At 28.0% G+C, this 21,384-nt stretch overlaps 1 protein-coding gene and 1 long non-coding RNA gene across 9 annotated transcripts; one reads left to right on the top strand and one right to left on the bottom strand.

The window, feature by feature from the left end:
- Positions 1-242: 242 nt before the first annotated feature.
- Positions 243-14,757, bottom strand: LOC130892631 (uncharacterized). Of its 8 annotated transcripts, none has more exons than XR_009059065.1 (6): positions 13,131-14,757; positions 12,736-12,910; positions 12,346-12,678; positions 2,619-2,881; positions 1,667-1,779; positions 243-1,594 (listed from the first exon to the last, which is right to left on the bottom strand). XR_009059065.1 is itself a non-coding variant. In XM_057798139.1 (3 exons), the coding sequence occupies exons 1-3, from the start codon at positions 14,509-14,511 to the stop codon at positions 12,573-12,575; spliced, it is 504 nt and encodes a 167-aa protein (XP_057654122.1). In that variant the 5' UTR covers positions 14,512-14,757; the 3' UTR covers positions 12,202-12,572. The 8 variants fall into 8 exon arrangements, 1 of the variants encoding a protein (XP_057654122.1); XR_009059066.1 differs by having other exon boundaries at positions 12,736-12,888; positions 13,272-14,757; XR_009059068.1 differs by having other exon boundaries at positions 243-1,587; positions 1,938-2,881; positions 12,736-14,757.
- LOC130892632 (uncharacterized) lies at positions 2,911-4,175 on the top strand. Its single transcript, XR_009059069.1, has 4 exons — positions 2,911-3,031; positions 3,224-3,381; positions 3,436-3,644; positions 4,008-4,175. It is a non-coding gene; the product is annotated as an uncharacterized LOC130892632 (long non-coding RNA).
- Positions 14,758-21,384: the final 6,627 nt, after the last annotated feature.

The following is a 21,384-nucleotide window of genomic DNA, read 5'->3' as shown; positions in this document are numbered from 1 at the left end:
TAGTTTTCATTGTTTAATAATTTCTACATAATTAATGGTCCAATATTTTTCTCAGTAAGAAAATTGCTAGAGATCTTAGTCTCACTTTGTATATTCGATCCACTTTTCAAGATATACCATGTCCCAATAGTGATTGGAGCTTATATAAAATTAGTAATATTTTTTGGTTTAGATTTATAGTGGAGTGAGATATATTGGATTGGCTGAAAGTGATAGATGTAAACTTAAAACAAAAAATCTTATGAATTGAATGAGTTTATATTACAGCATTGAAATTCTTATTATCGTTCATACAGGGACAGTCTGTGTACATAAAGTGCTTCGCTTTGCATAATAAATAATCAGTTTTCGAATTTGAGCAATGGTTTTCTTGAAAATCCAATTTTCACCACTTTTCCCCCCTTAATGATTTTCATTCGGAGAAATTGATAGCTTTTCTGAGATCCTCATACCAAAATACCCCCCGTGCAAAATTCTAGCGAAATCTGAGACAAAATATTTTTTTTGTCAATTTTATAACCAATAATTTTTTAGCCTTTGAAAATTTGAAGAAATGGCATACTTCGAAAGTATCGAAAAAAACACGTGGTTACAGGTATTTTCTCATGGAGACTCCGAAAATTACATCAGTTTTCGAATTTGAGCAATGGTTTTCGTGAAAATCCAATTTCTCTTCTTGTTTCACCCACCGCTATCTGCCCGATAAGACACAAACTTTTCTCTCTACTATACAGTGAGAACTCTAAGCAAAGTGTGGTTCAGATATTCTGGCACAGACGACGCACGTGTTTTGTAGCGCCTGTCCGCCTATCCGCAATCCGTAATACGACTCATAGATAAAATAATAAGTTTTTTTGAAATGAAACCATAATCCTTTTCCTTATTCTATGATTTTACGATTTTGTCGCCGTCTACGGAGCGACGCCGGAAACTATTAATAGTCTTTTTCGTGTTATTAAACAACCGTTCTGAATATTCTGTATGATTGGATGCCTCTCCTTAAGGGTGAGACTAAATCAATTATATACAAATTTAATATTTTTAAAAACAACTATCTAATCACATCAGAAAAAGGAAAGTATAAAAAAAACGCGTGGTATCATGTATTTTCCCATGGATATTCCGAAAATCACATCAGTTTTCGAATTTGGGCAATGAGACTATATTATATATAAATTTGATATTTAAAAAAAAAACTATCTAATCACAACAGAAAAAAGAAAGTATCCAAAAAACACTTGGTATCATGCATTTTCTCATGGAAACTCCGAAAATCACATCACTTTTCGAACTTGAACAATGGTTTTCGTGAAAATTCAATTTTATTGTTTGATTTTTACTGAACGTGTTTTTGTAGCGCCTGCATATACGCAACCAGTTATACGACTCGCTTTTTATTCTCAATTCCCGATCACCAAGTTTCACATTTTCCATTTGGAAATCTGATTTTACAGCATCGGCATCTTTGAAATTGACATAGCTAAATCGCTTTTTCCATACTGGTACCAGGATCTCTGACAATTCTAACAGCTGATTCTATCAAACCACAAGATTCAAATAATTTCCATAACTGCTTTTCTTCAGCTCCTTAGATCTCAAAGGAATAATAAATATAATTAAGACTTATTGAATATTCTAAAATATGTATGACATTAATAAAACTTACAGAAATTCAAATTTCCAACAAATATTGCCTTGCACTCATCACACAAATGCTTTTCTTTGAAAACATTACCATTTTGTTGAACCGAATTTTGAGCATCTTCTTGTTTGACAAATCTGTAAAAAATGAAGGTAAAAAATTCCAAAACTAATGAGAAAATATTAAAGCAATCAATAATAAAATTTAATATGAATTTCCATTAGTTAATTATTGTTAATTAATAAATTTAGATATCATTTGAAATAATATATCTGATTTGGAAATTAAATTTTACCTTATAAAACAAAAGATAGATACACACTCTTTATATTAGGATGAAATTATTTTTTGATGGCAGCCACTTTTTTGGGTATTTTTGGATCACAACGGATATACCTTTAAACCTTAATGTCTCCTCAATTGGTATATATTTATATTTTTAAAACACTTTTGATATTTTTCTTTTTACAATCTATAGAAACATTTCACTATCAACTATACTATTTACAACACTGTTTGTTAATAATTTGTCTTTCTTTGCCTTCTTTATTTTCAGACTAAGTTCTAAACTATCTTTTTCATTTACTTGTTCTTCTTCACTGTTAACCGATCCATTTAAATGGCTGCTAGCTGATAATTTTGTTTTCTTTACCTAAATTTTTTTGGACTTGGTTCTGTATTATCCTTATCCTTATTTAATTGTTCTTTTTCGCCATCAACTGTGCTGCCATCCATCATTTGATACTTTTTTTTTATTTTTCATTTTAATAGAAATTATCTACATTCTCTCGTTGTTGATTATCACTCATACCATTTTTTTCTTTGCATTTTTTGTTTTAAAAAGATTCCGAGCTACTCACTTCATTATCGTGTTAATTTATATTATTTTTACTAGTTGATAAGCATGTTTTTTTTTTCAGATTAGTGTTTCCTCCCTCGTTTACTTGTTGTTTGGTATCCAACTTTCTACACTTACCTTGTTTCTATTCGTTTAGTTTGACTGAAATTCTCTTGACTTTAATTTTATCATCAGTGTTATTAAATCAGCTATACTTCCTACAGTATAATCCATCACAAAATATGTAATTATTTTGAGTTTACACAAGAGAAAATATAAAGAGAGAGGTTAACTTTTTGAACTATGCAATTCTTCTTTTTTCTTCAATATTAAATTCTTCTTTTTGGATCAGCTGTATAGTCTTCTTTTTTATTTAAATAAAATATTGGTTAGATGTTCATCTGTAAAATATTAATTAACCTCATTGGAATAATAAACTAAATATAAATGAAATTATTTCAAATATTAAGATTTGCAGGCGAGAATTCAATATTTTGGAGCTATCTCCATTAAATATGTTTAATTTTCGAATAGAACAAGATTATATTAAGGTTAGGTTCATTTTTGGAATTAGGGTTTGTTATTGGGCTATAAAAATAACTCTGTTCTATTTATGACTTATAACTATAATTTTAATTCTTGTATTATTCATCATTAACACTAAATTCGTAGTAGTACATGTAAATCATATTTTTCATATTATCTATGTAAACATAATTTGATTATATTTTCATGTTTTAAAGGGAAGGAAGAACAATGCTTAAAATCAGACTAAGATATATTTTATATGAGAAATTTGAAGATTTGCACTCAAAAAGTGTCTATTGTCATTATTATTTGATAGAATGTATAATAAAAAACGTTGATGGGGCAGTTGCAAGTTAAACATTAAATTTATCAGGTATTAAATAAATTATTTAATTAAATCCAAATTAGGATAACGATCATTCTGCAGGTTAAATTTTATTCTGGAACAGCACATCTAGAGGACCTAGAGCAACTGTTTCAGGCAAATTAAAGTTATTGATCAAGTTATAGAAGACACTTCAATGTTACCATCGATGAACATGAAGTCTGAGAAGTCTCGGCTGGATCCATCTTGAATCGCAATACATTTGAAAACAAATATGAAACTTGAGCTGACAACTCTTAAATTGAAAAAAGGTAAGTATGTATCTGAATGTCTCAAATTTCATCAATATATTACTTTTCTAATTTATTCAATGTTGCATTGAACTTTGAAAAATTCTTTTTGTATATTCATATATTTGGCAATCGTTGTATGATAGTTAGAATAATAAATCTCCATGTATTTGATACAAATGAAAACAGGACTTGATTCGTTATATTTTTTTTTCGAAAATGCTTAAAGCAAAGATGTATTCTAGATTTGCTTTTTTTATCAATAAATTTCTTATGCAAGTTATCAGTTTTATTATATTTCAACTGCTGTCATGAATGTTTTTGAACTCTTAAAATTTGATCGTATATCTGCCTGTTTAAATTTTTGTCCTTTATCAATTTCAGATTTGAAGAGTACCTTATGCCTCCAATGTAAAAGCAGCCAACGTTTCCGTATGAAAGTGTTATCAAAGATAAGGATGGAAAGGGTGAATTTCATTACAATTCAATATCCTGATGTTTCTTTTGTTGAAAAAATAAATAAAGTATAAAAAATGAATACACCAAACCAAGTGACATTTATAAGTTGGAATATCATTTTAATATAGAATAAAAGTTCCAAAACTGTAGCATTTTATTAGTAGTTTTACATAAATGAAAGTAAGTGTATTAATAATTCGAAAATTATACCAACAGTTTAATCAACTATTAAATTATCAGGAGATAAAGCATGGTGGAATGTGAGTATGGATTAGATTTTCTGATTCATTTAGTATCAAACTGAAAACAAAATTTCGAAATGGAAGATGCCGTTTGTGCAATTTATGGGAGTTACATCTTTGTGCATTGCTTACTTATGGATTTCACTCGAATGAAATCAACATATATTTGTTAGAGTGCAGCCTTGATTTGGATCCAATAGAGCAGCACCTCTGGGATGTTGTAAAAATATTAGTTTTGTATCTTTATCCTTTTCCAACGAGCCTCCTGAAGTTGGAGGTTCTTATTTTCTTTTAAAGGGGAAAACATCACTTAAACAACCATCCAAAACTCAATAATCCTTTTAGAACAAATACAAATCACGTTACTAAAGTTAATTTTTTTTTTTTTTGGGGAATAAGAAATTTTTTTATTTTTATAATTTTATTTAATGGTCAAATCTCGTATAATTTTGAAAGTTTAATTTAAAATGAATGTTTTGTGTGTGATTACCTTTGATCATATCACACGAATGGATAATTTTAAAGTACTGAAAAATATATCGAGAGAGGGGCAAAGAGAAAAAAGAAAGAACAATGAAGAAATGTGGATAGGAAAGGTGAAGAAAGGTATGAGAAAGTTTGGGAGGAAGAGGCATATGACAGGATCAAATGGAGAAAAGCGGCCTGTTTTATATTATATAGAGTGTCTCACATAACAACCGACTCATAGCAGAGGTGTATAGGGGTTGTCAAAAAAAGACGATTGGGGATAATTCATCTTTGTGTCTCCCCTATGAGTATTCGAAATATAGGTTTTCATTGCGACTTAGAAAAGGAACTTACATTGTGGATGTACCTCGTATTAAGGAAATACTAAAATCAGTTATTAAAACTTTTTATTCAAATTTTTCTAAAATTTTCGATCCGAATTATTGCATCAAATTTTGATGGAAATATACAGGAAACAGTGTTAAAAAAATTATATCTTTCCTTTTGTGGACAAAGGTATGTGAGTACGAATCATTTTACGTATCAGATTAACTTCCTAACTCTAAATCATAAACTTTAATAATATTTGTATAGTTAGTCAAATTACTTATAATTTTACCATCTTTAAACATTATTATTGAAGTAATGAACGCTCTGTATAATTAGTATCCAAGCAAGATTTATACTCAAAGATCGTACAATTAAACCTCATTTTGGTAAATTTTCTCAATTGTTCCAAGCAATTACTCAAGGATTTTCATAATCTGTATGAATTCCTATTCACTGACTAGTAATTTTAGCCATCATATGTTCAGATAAATAATGGTTATTCTATAAGAAATTGTTATGGTGTTTGTAGAGTGTTTATAATTCAATGTTTTTAATGGTTTACAATGGATTCTAGTGTGTTTATTTTAGAAATCTTTCTTTTATATTATATTCTGTTATTGACCAATATTAGACCCTTTTTTTGTTGAAAGTATCCTTGGGTTGATATTCATATTTGAAAAACATCACGTCGGGTGCAGTTTTGGAACTCTTTTTATCTGTTTGTAGAATAGTTTGTTTACATTATATCGAGGGTTTAATACCGATAACGAAAAATGACCGTGCAGCCCCTTTTTAGATGCCTTCATCTTTGTTGGAAGAATTTCTTATTTACTTCACATTTCGAATTTATTTTTGATATTCATCAGAAAAATAACGTTTAATAGAATATTTTCTGATATCGTTTGTCTAATTTGGGGATGAGGACAACCCTACATTATGGGAAGTTTTAAAATCACAGAATTCTCGATATCAAGTTAATAAAAATGTTTTGATTTGGTCTTTATACATATGCAGCTAATTTTTTGGAACTTGAAATAAATTTCAGTAACATTGCTTCAAATTCTACGATCCTTAATTAATATAAAAATTTTCATGTACCTGTAATCACTAATGAAAGTACTAATTCGAAAAACGAAGGTATGTCGTCAAACATTAAAATTATACAGATTCCCAAAAGGAAATTACTATTATTTGCTGCCCATAACCTCTACTTATATATCGATTTAATAAAAAGTTATTATGAATTGTAATAATTAAATCTATGCCATGTTTTATTGTATGTATTATATCTATTATCATTAATTATTTAAAACTTTCTTAGAAATATTATTAAAAATATATCTTGCTTTATATTGCTTTATTTATTTTATCTTTGAAAACACTATTTTAATCAATATGGAAATTATATAACAAAATATGTAATATTTAATTACTTATTATTTAATAAATCAAAACTTTACATCTTCTCAGTTTATTGACTCCTTTCGAATTCTTTGCGAATGTCTAGACTTGTTTTTGACTTGCGCACTGTGAATGTTGAAGTCACAAGCTTTAAACAATGCATTTAATTATTGAGATAATGAAACTTTGACAGTATTACAAATTCGGGCAGACATATTTGATGCTAAATTTTCTAATCGTAAAATTTCGTGTAATTTTGTTTTCGATTGTGAAGTGAAAACTATTTTCTTATTGATATAGGTAAGATATAATTCTCTTTATGTAAAAATTAACGAGATTTGTCCAATTAAAGTTTACAGGAAAATGAACGATTTCAGTGTATTACATTTTATGGAATGCTAAGGTTTTATAATTTTTTTTTAATATTTTCAAAGTAATTAAAATTAAGCATTTTCTTCAGATAATTTGAAATTGTGTGAATCATTAATTTACTTATAAACATTAAACAAACGATAATCAAAAATATAGCATCAAAAAGTTCGTTTATCCTTGTCTGTCTGGACAGCATGTCGGCCATCTTTGTAGGTCGACGCAATTATTGTTCACGTCAAATCTTTTCAACTGTAATGTGTTTTTTTATATAAAAATATATAAAGATATTAATATTAAAACACCTTATTTCGATTGTAGTACAGAATAGTTATTATTAGATAAATAAAATACAGAGATACCCGGATCTGTTTAATAACGACAAAAAAATCTTTCGATTTCTAGTTTTAAAAATGTGACTCATGTTGAAAATTTTCAATGGAAACATTGGAAAGTTTCAGTATATCGATAGAAAATAGTTTTTATTTTAAAATTTTCGTGAAACGGATTGAAAATAAACATTAAAAATGATTTGTTTTTTTTTGATGGCGTATTTACAATAATCCGATAAAGATTTTAAATTTACTACTAAAATATTTCTTGTCATTTGGTCTCAGATAATGGAGTGAAAACTATTTTACCCCTTTTAAATTCTTTGCGAATGTCTAGACTTGTTTTTGACCTGCGCACTGTGAATGTTGAAGTCACAAGCTTTAAACAATGCATTTAATTATTGAGATAATGAAACTTTGACAGTATTACAAATTCGGGCAGACATATTTGATGCTAAATTTTCTAATCGTAAAATTTCGTGTAATTTTGTTTTCGATTGTGAAGTGAAAACTATTTTCTTATTGATATAGGTAAGATATAATTCTCTCAATGTAAAAATTAACGAGATTAATCCAGTTAAGTTTCCAGGGAAATAAACGATTTCAGGGTATTACATTTTATGGAAAGCTTAGGTTTTCTTAATTTTTTTTAATATTTTCAAAGTAATAAAAATTAAGCATTTTCTTCAGATAATTTGATCTTGTGTAAATCATTGATTTACTTATGAACATTAAATAAACGATTATCTAAAATATAGCATCAAAAAGTTCGTTTATCCTTGTCTGTCTAGACAGCTTATCGGCCATCTTTGTATGTCGACGCAATTATTGTTCACGTCAAATCTTTTCAACTGTAATGTGTTTTTTTATATAAAAATATATAAAGATATTAATATTAAAACACCTTATTTCGATTGTAGTACAGAATAGTTATTATTAGATAAATAAAATACAGAGATACTCGGATCTGTTTAATAACGACAAAAAAATCTTTCGATTTCTAGTTTTAAAAATGTGACTCATGTTGAAAATTTTCAATGGAAACATTGGAAAGTTTCAGTATATCGATAGAAAATAGTTTTTATTTTAAAATTTTCGTGAAACGGATTGAAAATAAACATTAAAAATGATTTGTTTTTTTTTTGATGGCGTATTTACAATAATCCGATAAAGATTTTAAATTTACTACTAAAATATTTCTTGTCATTTGGTCTCAGATAATGGAGTGAAAACTATTTTACCCCTTTTAAATTCTTTGCGAATGTCTAGACTTTTTTTTGACTGTGATTGTTAACGCCAATAAATAAAAACAATGCATTTAATTATTTAAATAACGAAATTTTGACATTGTTACTAATTCGGATTTACAGCGCGACGAGAAACTTTGGAATAGTTGAAAATAATTATTGTTATTTGTACTAGAAGTAATCTCGAAACAAAAATTCTTGTATATTGCAGCTTTGAACTTCTAACTAATTATTTTCCATACAAGGACACTCTGTATTCAAAGAGAGGTGCATTTCTATCTACTGAATTTCAGTTTCATCTTTATTTAATCGAATTATCTTTTTCTCTCGAGTATTTTCAAAATCCATGTAAGATATAGCAATTTCAAATTTCATTTTGCTTGTAATTCGAAAAGAAATTAGTTTATATTTCATATTAATACTTTGTAAAAAATGTTGTAGGCTTCTATAGTTATGGTCCATTACGCCGTTTCGAAAAAATATTCTCACATCTGTGGACAAGATGTTTTATTTGCTGTAGTAGGTAAAGATATTTATTGATTTTTCGAATAACACCCTTTCAAAATGTACAGATAACACAATAATAAAGCAATAAATATTATGAGTTCTGACCGTTTTACAATTTATGAAGAGTTGGCCAAAAGAATATAGTTCACTATCATATTTAGCAGGATTGATTATCAAATTTTGATGTTGATATTTTTACCGTCTCCCCAAAATAATATAAGTCTCAAAAATTCTTCTCTAATTCATAATTGTTTTCTTGGTAAACACAAACTTGTAAAAACAATATGATAATTAATCAAGTTTCGAGGATTCACAAACTGAGGATCTTTTGAGTCGTTTAATAAAGCATCTTCTTCCATTCAAATCCAATTTAGAGAAAATCGTTGATTATATTATTGCAGCTATGTTACAAAGTGGGGGTGTTTATTTTGGAGGAAATAGAGATCATTTTTTTAATAACCATCATCATTTTGTATTAGTGCGGAATCAATTATTTGTACACACTTTTGATTTACATAAAACAATATGGAAATAATCTCAAATCATTCTGTAAGATAAATACACGGAGAAAATATGACTTTCCAATGAAACAGTTACTGTTAGAAATTATTTCTTCATTTAATAAACTTTTTGTCATTCCCCCTTCATTTGTTTAGAATCGCTTCTCACATTTTATACACAAAAAATTCTTTTTTCTTCTTTTTAATCGAATAGCTAAAGCATTTTTCTTCATATTTGTATAAAAGTTGATTGATTCTAAAATAATAATTTAATTTTCTTACGAATTTTCAACAAAATTGATTGTTATTTTCATTTTATTTGATCGACATCGCAGTATTTTTTCTCCAAAGTGCTTAAATGTGCATATTCTAACAAAAGCCAGCAAAGTTCGATAACTACAAAACATTACTTTTGAAGACACTGTACCAAAGAAAACTTCAGGGTTCCAAATATTTTAATTCTGGTATGTTTATGTTAGAAATCTTTTATGAACCATTATTAGACCCTTTTTTGTTGTTGAAAGTATCCTTTATTTATTTTTCTACATTGGTTATCGAGAATTTACTAGAGGTATAAAATATTTGAAAAACAACACGTGCCGTGCAGTTCTAGAACTCTTTTTATCTGTTTGTAGAATAGTTTGTTTACATTATATCGAGGGTTTAATACTGATAACAAAAAATGACCGTGCAGCCCCTTCTTGGATGCCTTTGTCTTTGTTCGAAGAATTTCTTGTTTACCTAACATTTGGAATATATATTTTTTTATATATATGAAATAACTTTCGGCTGAATCCTTTGTGAATTTTTATTTAATTTGGAGATAAGGACCACCCTACACTATGAGAAACTTTAAAATCACAGTATTCTAGATACATACTCGTAATAATACCAAAATAACTATACATGTTGAGGGTTTAATACCGATAACGAAAATTGACCGTGCAGCCCCTATTTAGACGACTTCATCTTTGTTGGTAGAATTTCTTATTTACTTCACATTTAGAATTTATTTTTGATAATCATGAGAAAAATAACGTTTAATAGAATATTTTCTGATATCTTTGTCTAATTTGGGGATGAGGACAACCCTACATTATGGGAAATTTTAAAATCACAGAATTCTCGATATCAAGATAACAAAAATGTTTTGATTTGTACTTTATACATATGCAGCTAATTTTTTGGAATAAATTTCAGTAACATTGTTTCAAATTCTACGATCCATAATTAATATATAAAATTTTCATGTACCTGTAATAACTAATGAAAGTACTAATTCGAAAAACGAAGGTATGTCGTAAAACATTAAAAGTATACAGATTCCCAAAAGGAAATTACTATTATTTGCTGCCCACAACCTCTACTAATATAGCCTTTTAATAATATAAGTTATTTTGAATGGTAATAATTAAATCTATGCCTAATTATTTAAAACTTTCTTAGAAATACTATTAAAAATATATCTTGCTTTATATTGCTTTATTTGTTTTATCTTTGAAAACACTATTTTAATCAATATGGAAATTATATAACAAAATATGTAATATTTAATTACTTATTATTTAATAAATCAAAACTTCACATCTTCTCAGTTCATTGACTCCTTTCGAATTCTTTGCGAATGTCTAGACTTGTTTTTGACCTGCGCACTGTGAATGTTGAAGTCACAAGCTTTAAACAATGCATTTAATTATTGAGATAATGAAACTTTGACAGTATTACAAATTCGGGCAGACATATTTGATGCTAAATTTTCTAATCGTAAAATTTCGTGTAATTTTGTTTTCGATTGTGAAGTGAAAACTATTTTCTTATTGATATAGGTAAGATATAATTCTCTCAATGTAAAAATTAACGAGATTAATCCAGTTAAGTTTCCAGGGAAATAAACGATTTCAGGGTATTACATTTTATGGAAAGCTTAGGTTTTCTTAATTTTTTTTAATATTTTCAAAGTAATAAAAATTAAGCATTTTCTTCAGATAATTTGATCTTGTGTAAATCATTGATTTACTTATGAACATTAAATAAACGATTATCTAAAATATAGCATCAAAAAGTTCGTTTATCCTTGTCTGTCTAGACAGCTTATCGGCCATCTTTGTATGTCGACGCAATTATTGTTCACGCCGAATCTTTTCAACTGTAATGTGTTTTTTCATATAAAAATATATAAAGATATTAATATTAAAATACCTTATTTCGATTGTAGTACAGAATAGTTATTATTAGATAAATAAAATACAGGGATACCGGATCTGTTTAATAAGGACAAAAAAATCTTTCGATTTCTAGTTTTAAAAATGTGACTAATGTTGAAAATTCTAATTGGAAATTTTCAGTATATCGATAGAAAATAGTTTTTATTTTAAAATTTTCATCAAACGGATTGATGTTCGTATTCGTGGCGTGTTTACAATAATTGGATAAAGAATTTTCCGTGTTTTAATACAATATGGTGTTGTGAAAATTATGGATAAACGGAAAATTCTTAACTACCAAGATGGTGATTTCCTCATTTGTGAACTGGTGAGTGATTTTTTGTCTTATTAATTTGATTTTAAATTTACTACCCAAAATATTTCTTGTCATTTGGTCTCAGATTATGGAGTGAAAACTATTTTCTTTTATATATTGATAATATGCGGCCATTCTTTTGGAACTTTGAAATTTCAAGCGCATTAAACTGGGAATCTTTTAATAAAACAAACTTAATCTAATCGTTTTTCACATATTTTTTTTGATTGATAGATACTCAATACATAATTAGCTAAAGGGTTGTTACTAAACTAATAATTGAGTTTTCTGTTTCAGAGAAAATAGTGAGTCTTCGCTTCTACTTATAGGTTCATTAAATTCCTTACTTGATGACTCCTGAGTGTGTATTTCCTGATTTTGAATATCAGATGACATCCTAGTACTGGTAGGAGCAGTGCTATTACTGGCTGACCGGCCCTCCATGTCTGCAACTTCAACATCGGAAGGTATAAGTATATTATTATCTTCAGTATACTTCTCAATAAAAGTTATGTCTCTACTTTTTACTGTTTTATGTGTTAAAGGATTTGTTAATCGATATCCTTTGGAATTTTCACAATAACCTCAGCAAACTAACTTCACAACATTTTCTCAGATTTTTTATCCCATTTTTGACGTTTTTCTTTTGGTACATGTACCATAGCAACAGAACTAAAAATCTTTAAATGAGATAAATTGGGTTTTTTTACCTTTCCACAGTTCATAAGGTGTTTTACCTTCCAAAGCCTTTGTAGGAGATCTATTTACAATATACGCAGCAGTTGCCAAAGCTTCAGCCCATAGTTTCTTCTCCAGGTTGGCATAAAACAACATACACCTTGCTCGCTCCACTAGTGTTCTGTTCATTCGTTCTGCCAAGCCATTGTGCTCTGGAGTATACGAAGTAGATGTCTGATAAATTATACCATGATTAGTTAAAAATTTCTCAAAATTGTTATTACAGTACTCTTTACCATTATCTGTGCGTAACTTTTTAATTTTACAATTCAATTCATTCTCTACTTTTGACTTGAAATTTTTGAACGTATCAGGTACACTCATTTTATCTTTAAGGAAGTACAATGTACCATTCGTGTGTAGTCATCAATGAAAGTTATAAAATATTTCTTACCTCCATATGAAATATTTTCCATAGGGCCACATAAATCAGAATGTATTAGTACAAGTGGTCTTACTGCTCTTGAACCTACATTTTTAAATGGTAACCGAGCATGTTTTCCCTCGCAACAATAAATACATGTGATCACATTACCTTTGTCTGAAGTCAAAGCACACCTTCAACACAATTTGGCAGTTTCTTAATATCTGAAAAATTCAAGTGTCCCATTCGCAGATGCCACAGATAAGTGTCATTAGAATTCATAGCACTTGAAGTCAGATGAACCTCTTCTCCACTTATGTTCATAACATATAGGTTATTTTTTAATACTGCATTACAGATAACCTCTCCTTTAGCTTTCTGAATGTCACATCCCTTGTCATAAAATATAATATTATGCCCTTTCTTCACGATTGTGCTGACTGAAAGGAGATTGGCAGCTAAACCAGGAACAAACAGTACATTTTTAACTTGTATTTTATCTTTCTGATTTATTTGAATGTTCACACATCCAACTCCTTTTACAGTTAATGGCTCTCTGTTTGCCACAGTAACACTTTTCACAGTTGGCTCAGTGACATTATACAACCAGTCATCTCTGCAAGTCATGTGCAAAGATGCTCCTGAGTCTATTAGCCACTTATCACTCACATTTTGTTTAACAGTTACTGGGAAAGCAGCTACAAAACTTGAACCTTCTCCTTTATTCGCTAACTTCTTTGGTTGTTTACATAGTTTAGCAAAATGACCATATTTATTGCGATTATAGCATTTTGGTCCTCTGTTTTTAACTTGCTGAGTATTACTTCTGGATTTCTTATAATTTGTATAAAAGACTGTTGACTTTGATGTACTAATTTATTGTATTAACTTAGACTTAACTGAATAAACACTTATTTTAATGCCCGAGCTTTCAAGCTCCATAATCATGGGCTTGTATTCATCTGGTAAGCCTGCCAGCATCAAAGTACCAAGCCATTCATCGTTTACGTCAAAATCAATGTTACACAGCTTGTGAGCAGTATTCATAATCTTGCTCACATATTCTTCAACACTATTACTAGATTCCAATGTAGTATTTAGTATTTATAGAGTCTTTTAGTAAGCCAACTCTTCGCGTGAGCCCTTTATCATCAAAAGCTTGTTATAAACATTCCCATACCTCTTTTTCAGTTGAACAATCTTGAACATGAACATAATTTTGAGGGTCCAGAAGTAGAATCAACTTGGCTTTGGCCTTTACATCCTTACTTGCTTCAATTGGTTTGTTATCAGACAGTTCGATACAACACCACAAATCCTCATGCTGTAAATATATTTTCATAGTGAATTTCCAAGTGGTAAAATTTTCTCTTCCGACTAGTTTTTCCAAATTAGACAAATTTGAACCCATTTTGAAGGTGAAGTTTTATAACTTCCAAATTACTTAACTTAATTTTAACAGTTGTATAATCACTTCCTTCAGTCTTCTGTTATTTCTACAGAACCACGCTCTGCTACCATAAAGAAAAATTACGTGGTTTGAAAATAATAACTGATATGATTTTCAGTACAAACAATTTATTATAATTTCAGTCTTACACATAAAAGAGCAAGATTGATTAGATCTATTGACAGACGTCAACTTACATTAACAACATTTGACAGTTAAATAAAAATTGGTTGCGTTCCATATATTCTAACAGTGTGTAATGAAAAAGTTTGTCTTTTTCTATGATGATGATGTTTATATTGTACTTATTGTCAAAAAATAATGGGGACGAAATTTATGAAATTATTGAAATTTCTCTTGTTTAATTTTTTTTGGAAATTTCCTTTCGGTGTGCAAGAGTGCGACAAATTTTTCATTTATTTTGAACAGTAGGATGATAAATGAAATTATTTTATAAATTCAAAAGATGCCAGATCTGAAGACTAGGACGGTTATTCGTATTATGCTTTTGGAATACCAAAGTTCGCTTTGCAGCTTTCATACCCTCTACTTTTGACGGTTTATTTTCAAAAATTTTGCATTTGAAGTTCTTCAAATAAAAAAATAGTTCAAAAATATGAGATATGGAAATTACTGTGGTGACGACTTCCTTCTATGTATCTATTTAACCGAGTAACGAAATCAATAGTATTTACTCGGGACATAAATTAGCGAATTGAGTGACTTATTCTATTTACAAAAACTCCAAAACGTAAATTTGGTTTAGATATTTAGTACTAGCAGCGCTATCTATGTACAGAAGCTCATACTGAGCTCATTTCAATATTAGTTTCTACTATTTCGTATGTCTCAGCTCTTGACTTTTTGTCACCTATTTACAAAACTGAAAGGAAGATGGCGTCCGTTATTTTCACACCAATTTATTTTTTTATTAAGACCAAAGTTGTGTTAGAGTGAAGAAACATATTTTTATAGAATAATGTATCAACCATCACGAAAATATGAATGGAAACTTCTAAAAAATTGAATCCCATACTCTTCGAATAGTGGTTGAAGGTCGAATGCCCAATAGTGACATCTCTTATTGAATAGCTCGGTTCCATAAATTTTGAGTATTAATTTCATTAGGAAACATTGTTTGTTAAATGTTTAGTTCTCTTTGTTTCCACTATAGAATTATATTGATATACAGGGTGCGCCAATTTTGTTAAAAAGTTGAGTATTAGGGGGTCGTTTTAATACGTATCAAAAACATTTTTTTATTAGTTGTATTTGAGGTCCATATTTTGAAATTATCTTATCTGTAACTTATTGTAATTTAAGAAAAAGAATTTAACTGACTTTCTTAATAAGATGCATTATCATCGTAGTTGATTAAATTGTAATTATTTGTTATTTTATATACAAAGTGAGCCCAAAATTGAAATTCTCATTATATTTCTTCTTTCGAATGTATCACACTGTAATTTATCTTCGTGTAAATTTTTTTAGTATTCCCTATACGTTAAATTTATAAGAAAAATGTTAAAATTTATTGTAAACCCTAATTATTACCATTTCTTCAAAAAATGCGGTCAATCCGGTATACTATAAAGGGCTCCTATCTATCAATTTAATATGTTTGGTTTGTAAAGGGGTTGGAACAATCTGTATATTTCGGGATAATTTCAAAATATAATTTTTAATGACATCAACTATTATTTGGTACACTTTGTGTAACTCTTTCAAGATCTATATTATGTTAAAAGACAAAAATAAATAACTAGATAAAAAAAACATTTATACACGAATTGGTAAAATTAATTTGATATCATGATATATCAGAATCTTTTTAGAATGGTTCAATCATTAGTTAAAGATCGTCTATTTGGTTTAATTGATTATTTTGGGGACGTCCTGTAGATAAGTTTAGATTGTAAACGTGATTGATGTTTAAATAGCTACGAAAGTGAATATTTTTTATATCTCAAATACAGAAGACTCACCCTATATATATATATATATATATATATATATATATATATAATCTATTTTGCAAAATAATTACAAAAAAATGTGTTTGTAAGAACGGAATTTTTTTTGGAAAACTACTAGAAAACATATGTATGATTGATATTTTTCTAATATATCGTAAAATACAAATAGTTGAGAAAAACCCTGTATATCATAATTGGTAGAAAAATTTTGGTAAAAATAATTTCAGAAATAAAAAATGTGGTCCTCGCAATAACAAAAAATCTTAAAACTTTTAGTTGTAAACAACAACAACAATCAAGTTTTGAAACAAAAAAGAAATTTTTTGTATAATTGGAATTCGGAAGCGAACAGAATTTTATTTAAAAATATCGTTTTAGTGATAATGATTTTGTATAATTTTGTAGGAATTTTGATTTGAGAATCGCAAATTTAGTGAAAAAGTAATTTTCCGTGAGAAATTTTCTTGTTATATTTTGTTAAAAACCACGAAGGCGAATTCGACAAATGTGATTACATGGGTGATTTTTTACTTTTTTGCTTACAACACGGATATTTTTTGTGAAGTTCATTTTGAAAATTTGATTTTATTGATATAATTTTCATTTATAACTAACTCACTCAAGTCGAATAAATTACAACATCTTGGGTAATATAACTTTGAATTTATAATACCGGGTACCATTTAAAAATTGTGGACTTGATATTTACGAGGCGGAAAATTTTAGTGGCTGACACATTTAACAAGTAATAAAAGTTTTTTTCTAAATATATTGTTACATAATTATCGTAAGATACCAAAATCTCATCCCCTATGACTATTCGAAATATAGGTTTTTATTGCAACTTAGAAAAGGAACTTACATTGTGGATTTACCTCGTATGAAGGAAATACTAAAATCAGTTATTAAAACTTTTTATTCAAATTTTGATCCGAATTATTGCATCAAATTTTGATTGAAATGATTTTTTTTGTTATTTATTGAGTGAGCAGAACTTTAATCAGATGTTGTTGGTTTTTGTGTTTTCGGGAATTTCAGGAATATTTTGTTGAGATTAATAGAGTTACAGATTCTAATTATTGAAGAAAAATAGATTGAATTTATTTATAAATAACTTCTTAACATTCAGAAAGTTTTAACAAACATCCAAATTTCGACTACTCCCATACATTCAAACAGAAGATTGTTAATATTTATGACTAAAACTAATTTTTCTCATTATATGATACTGATCAAATAAAATCTTGACGTTGTTATTTTGGATTGATCAATTCTTTTCAGCGTTTACTGTAACACATTTAAGTCCAGTAAATATTTGATGAATAATTATGATGATAATCGAATGATAGAATTGCTCCAATACACCTCAAATTCACTTTGATTCGAAATAGTAGTACATGGATCCTTCTGATCAATATAAATGATAATTAGATAATTGAGTAACTTGAAGATGTGATTTCCATTCAAATGACTTTCCGAGTAATCTGTTGAGATTTTCCTGATCTTTGAGAACAAATCTGTTGGGTTAATGAGATGATTGTGTGATGAATGTCATAAATGAGGTAGACAACCGCCGCGATATGGAAAAGTGATTCGTAATTTTCGGTATCAGTTTCGGTGTGCCGCGATTCGATTTTAAGTGATGGAAAATGGATATGGGGGCATTCCTATGTGGACAAAGTTATGTGAGTACAAATGATTTTACGTATCAAATTAACTTCCTAACTCTGAATCATAAACTTAAATAATATTTGCATAGTAAGTCAAATTACTAATTTTTTTTTATAATTTTACCATCTTCAAACATTATTATTGAAAAGTAATGAACGCTCTGTATAATTAGTATCCAAGCTAGATTTATACTCAAAGATCTTAAAATTAAATCTCATTTTGGAAAATTTTCTCAATTTTTTCAAAAATTTACTCAAGGATTTTTATAATCTGAATGAATTCTTTTTCACTGATTAGTAATTTTAGCCATCATATGTTCAGAAAAACAATGGTTTTTGTATAAGAAATTTTTATAGTGAAGGTAGATTGTTTAGAATTCAATGTTTTTAATGGTTTACTACTATGGTGTCTGGTATGTTTATTTTAGATATATTTTACGGACCATCATTACACCCTGGTTGAAAGTATCATTCATTTATTTTTCTACATTGGTTATCGAGAATTTACAAGAGGTATAATATATTTGAAAAACAACACGTGCCGGTACAGTTTAGGAACCTTTTTTATCTGTTTGTAGAATAGTTTGTTTACATTATATCGAGGGTTTAATACCGATAACGAAAAATGACCGTGCAGCCCCTTCTTGGATGCTTTGTCTTTGTTCCAAGAATTGTGTGTTTACATTTCAATCTTATTTTTGGCATTTATGAGATTACATTCAACAGAATTCTTAAAGAGATAAGGACCACCCTACACAATGAGAAATTTTAAAATCACTGTATTCTAGATACATACTCGTAATAATACCAAAACAACTATACATGTTGAGGGTTTATTACTAATAAACGAAAATTGCCCGTGAAGCACCTTCTTAGATGTCTTTGTTTTTGTTGAAAGAATTTTTTATTTACTTTGCATTTCGAATTGATTTTTGATATTTCTGAGAAACATAACGTTTAATAGAATATTTTCTGATATTGTTTATCTAATTTGGGGATGGCGACCACCCCCCAACCATGGGAAATTTTCAATTCACAGTATTTTCGATAAACAATCAAAAATAATACCAAGATAACAAAAATGTTTTGATTTATATGCAGCCATTCTTTTGAAACTTGAAATTGTTTTAGTCAGTAACATTGTTCTAAATTCTACGTTTTTTAATTAAGAAACATTCTCATGTACCTGTAATCACTCATGAAATTACTAATTCCAAAAACGAAGATATGTCGTAACATATTAAAAGTATACAGATCCCCAAAAGGAAATTACTATTGTCTGCTGCCCATAAATTCTACTTATATAGCCTTTTAATGATATTAAGTTATTGTGAATTGTAATAATTAAATCTATGCCATATTTTATTGTATGTATTATATCTATTATCATTAATTATTTAAAACTTTCTTAGAAATATTATTAAAAATATATCTTGCTTTATATTGCTTTATTAATTTCATCTTTGAAAACACTATTTTTATCAATATGGAAATTATATAACAAAATATGTAATATTTAATTACTTATTATTTAATAAATCAAAACTTCACATCTTCTCAGTTCATTGACCCATTTCGATTTCTTTGTGAATGTCTAGACTTGTTTTTGACCTGCGCACTATGAATGTTGAAGTCACAAGCTTTAAACAATGCATTTAATTATTGAGATAATGAAACTTTGACAGTATTACAAATTCGGGCAGACATATTTGATGCTAAATTTTCTATTTGTAAAATTTCGTGTAATTTTGTTTTCGATGGTGAAGTGAAAACTATTTTCTTATTGATGTAGGTAAGATATAATTCTCTTTATGTAAAAATTAACGAGATTTGTCCTATTAAAGTTTTCAGGAAAATGAACGATTTCAGTGTTCATTTTATGGAATGCTAAGGTTTTATTATTTTTTTTTAATATTTTCAAAGTAATTAAAATTAAGCATTTTCTTCAGATAATTTGAAATTGTGTGAATCATTGATTTACTTATGAACATTAAATAAACGATTATCTAAAATATAGCATCAAAAAGTTCGTTTATCCTTGTCTGTCTAGACAGCTTATCGGCCATCTTTGTATGTCGACGCAATTATTGTTCACGCCGAATCTTTTCAACTGTAATGTGTTTTTTCATATAAAAATATATAAGGATATTAATATTAAAATACCTTATTTCGATTGTAGTACAAAATAGTTATTATTAGATAAATAAAATACAGAGATACCGGATCTGTTTAATAACGACAAAAAAATCTTTCGATTTCTAGTTTTAAAAATGTGACTAATGTTGAAAATTTTTAATGGAAACTTTGGAAATTTTCAGTATATCGATAGAAAATAGTTTTTAATTCAAAATTTTCGTGAAACGGATTGAAAATAAACATTAAAAGTTATTTGTTTTTCTTTGATGTTCGTATTCGTGGCGTGGCGTGGCTTTGTTATTGACTACCAATGTTGACATCAATAAGTTTAAACAATTCATTTTTTTATTTAAATAGTGAAATTTTGATATTGTTATTAATTCGGGCAGACATCTAAATTTTCTATTAGTCAAATTTCGTGTAATTTCATTTTAGATTGTTAAGTAAAAACTATTTTCTTATTGATATAGGTAAGATATAATTAATTCTCTCTATGTAAAATCAACAAGAATTATCCATCTAAAGTTTGTGTGAATTCAGTTAATTACATTTTATCGAAAGCTACGATTTTATTGATTTATTTTTTACATATAATAATAATAATTTATACGTGGAGTAACAGTTTAGAAATATGACTTATATATAATTATTTGTGGAAAATAAATATAGGTTAGAAAATGATAGTGTAACAATGGTTATACGATATTAAAATAAATTAGAAAATATGTCGGTTATTTAGATTTACAGGGCGACGAGAAATTTTGGAATGGTTGAAAATAATGGATGTTATTTGTACTAGAAGTAATCTCGAAACAAAAATTCTTGTATATCGCAGCATTCAACTTCTAATTGTTGTTCACACAAGAACACTTTGTATTCGAAGAGTGGTGAATTTGGGTTTCATCTATATTTAATCGAAATATCTTTTTCTTTTGAGTATATTCAAAATTATAAAACAAGTTGTCCAAGTATCAAGACATGGCAATATCAAAATTCATTTTTGTTAAAATTTGTAAATAAATTAGTTTATATTTCATATTAATAATTTATAA

The sequence above is a fragment of the Diorhabda carinulata genome, chromosome 4 (assembly GCF_026250575.1).
Source record: "Diorhabda carinulata isolate Delta chromosome 4, icDioCari1.1, whole genome shotgun sequence".
Lineage (NCBI taxonomy): Eukaryota > Metazoa > Arthropoda > Insecta > Coleoptera > Chrysomelidae > Diorhabda > Diorhabda carinulata.
The sequence above is the reverse complement of the archived record's forward strand: the minus strand, read 5'-3'. Positions and strand labels throughout refer to the sequence as shown.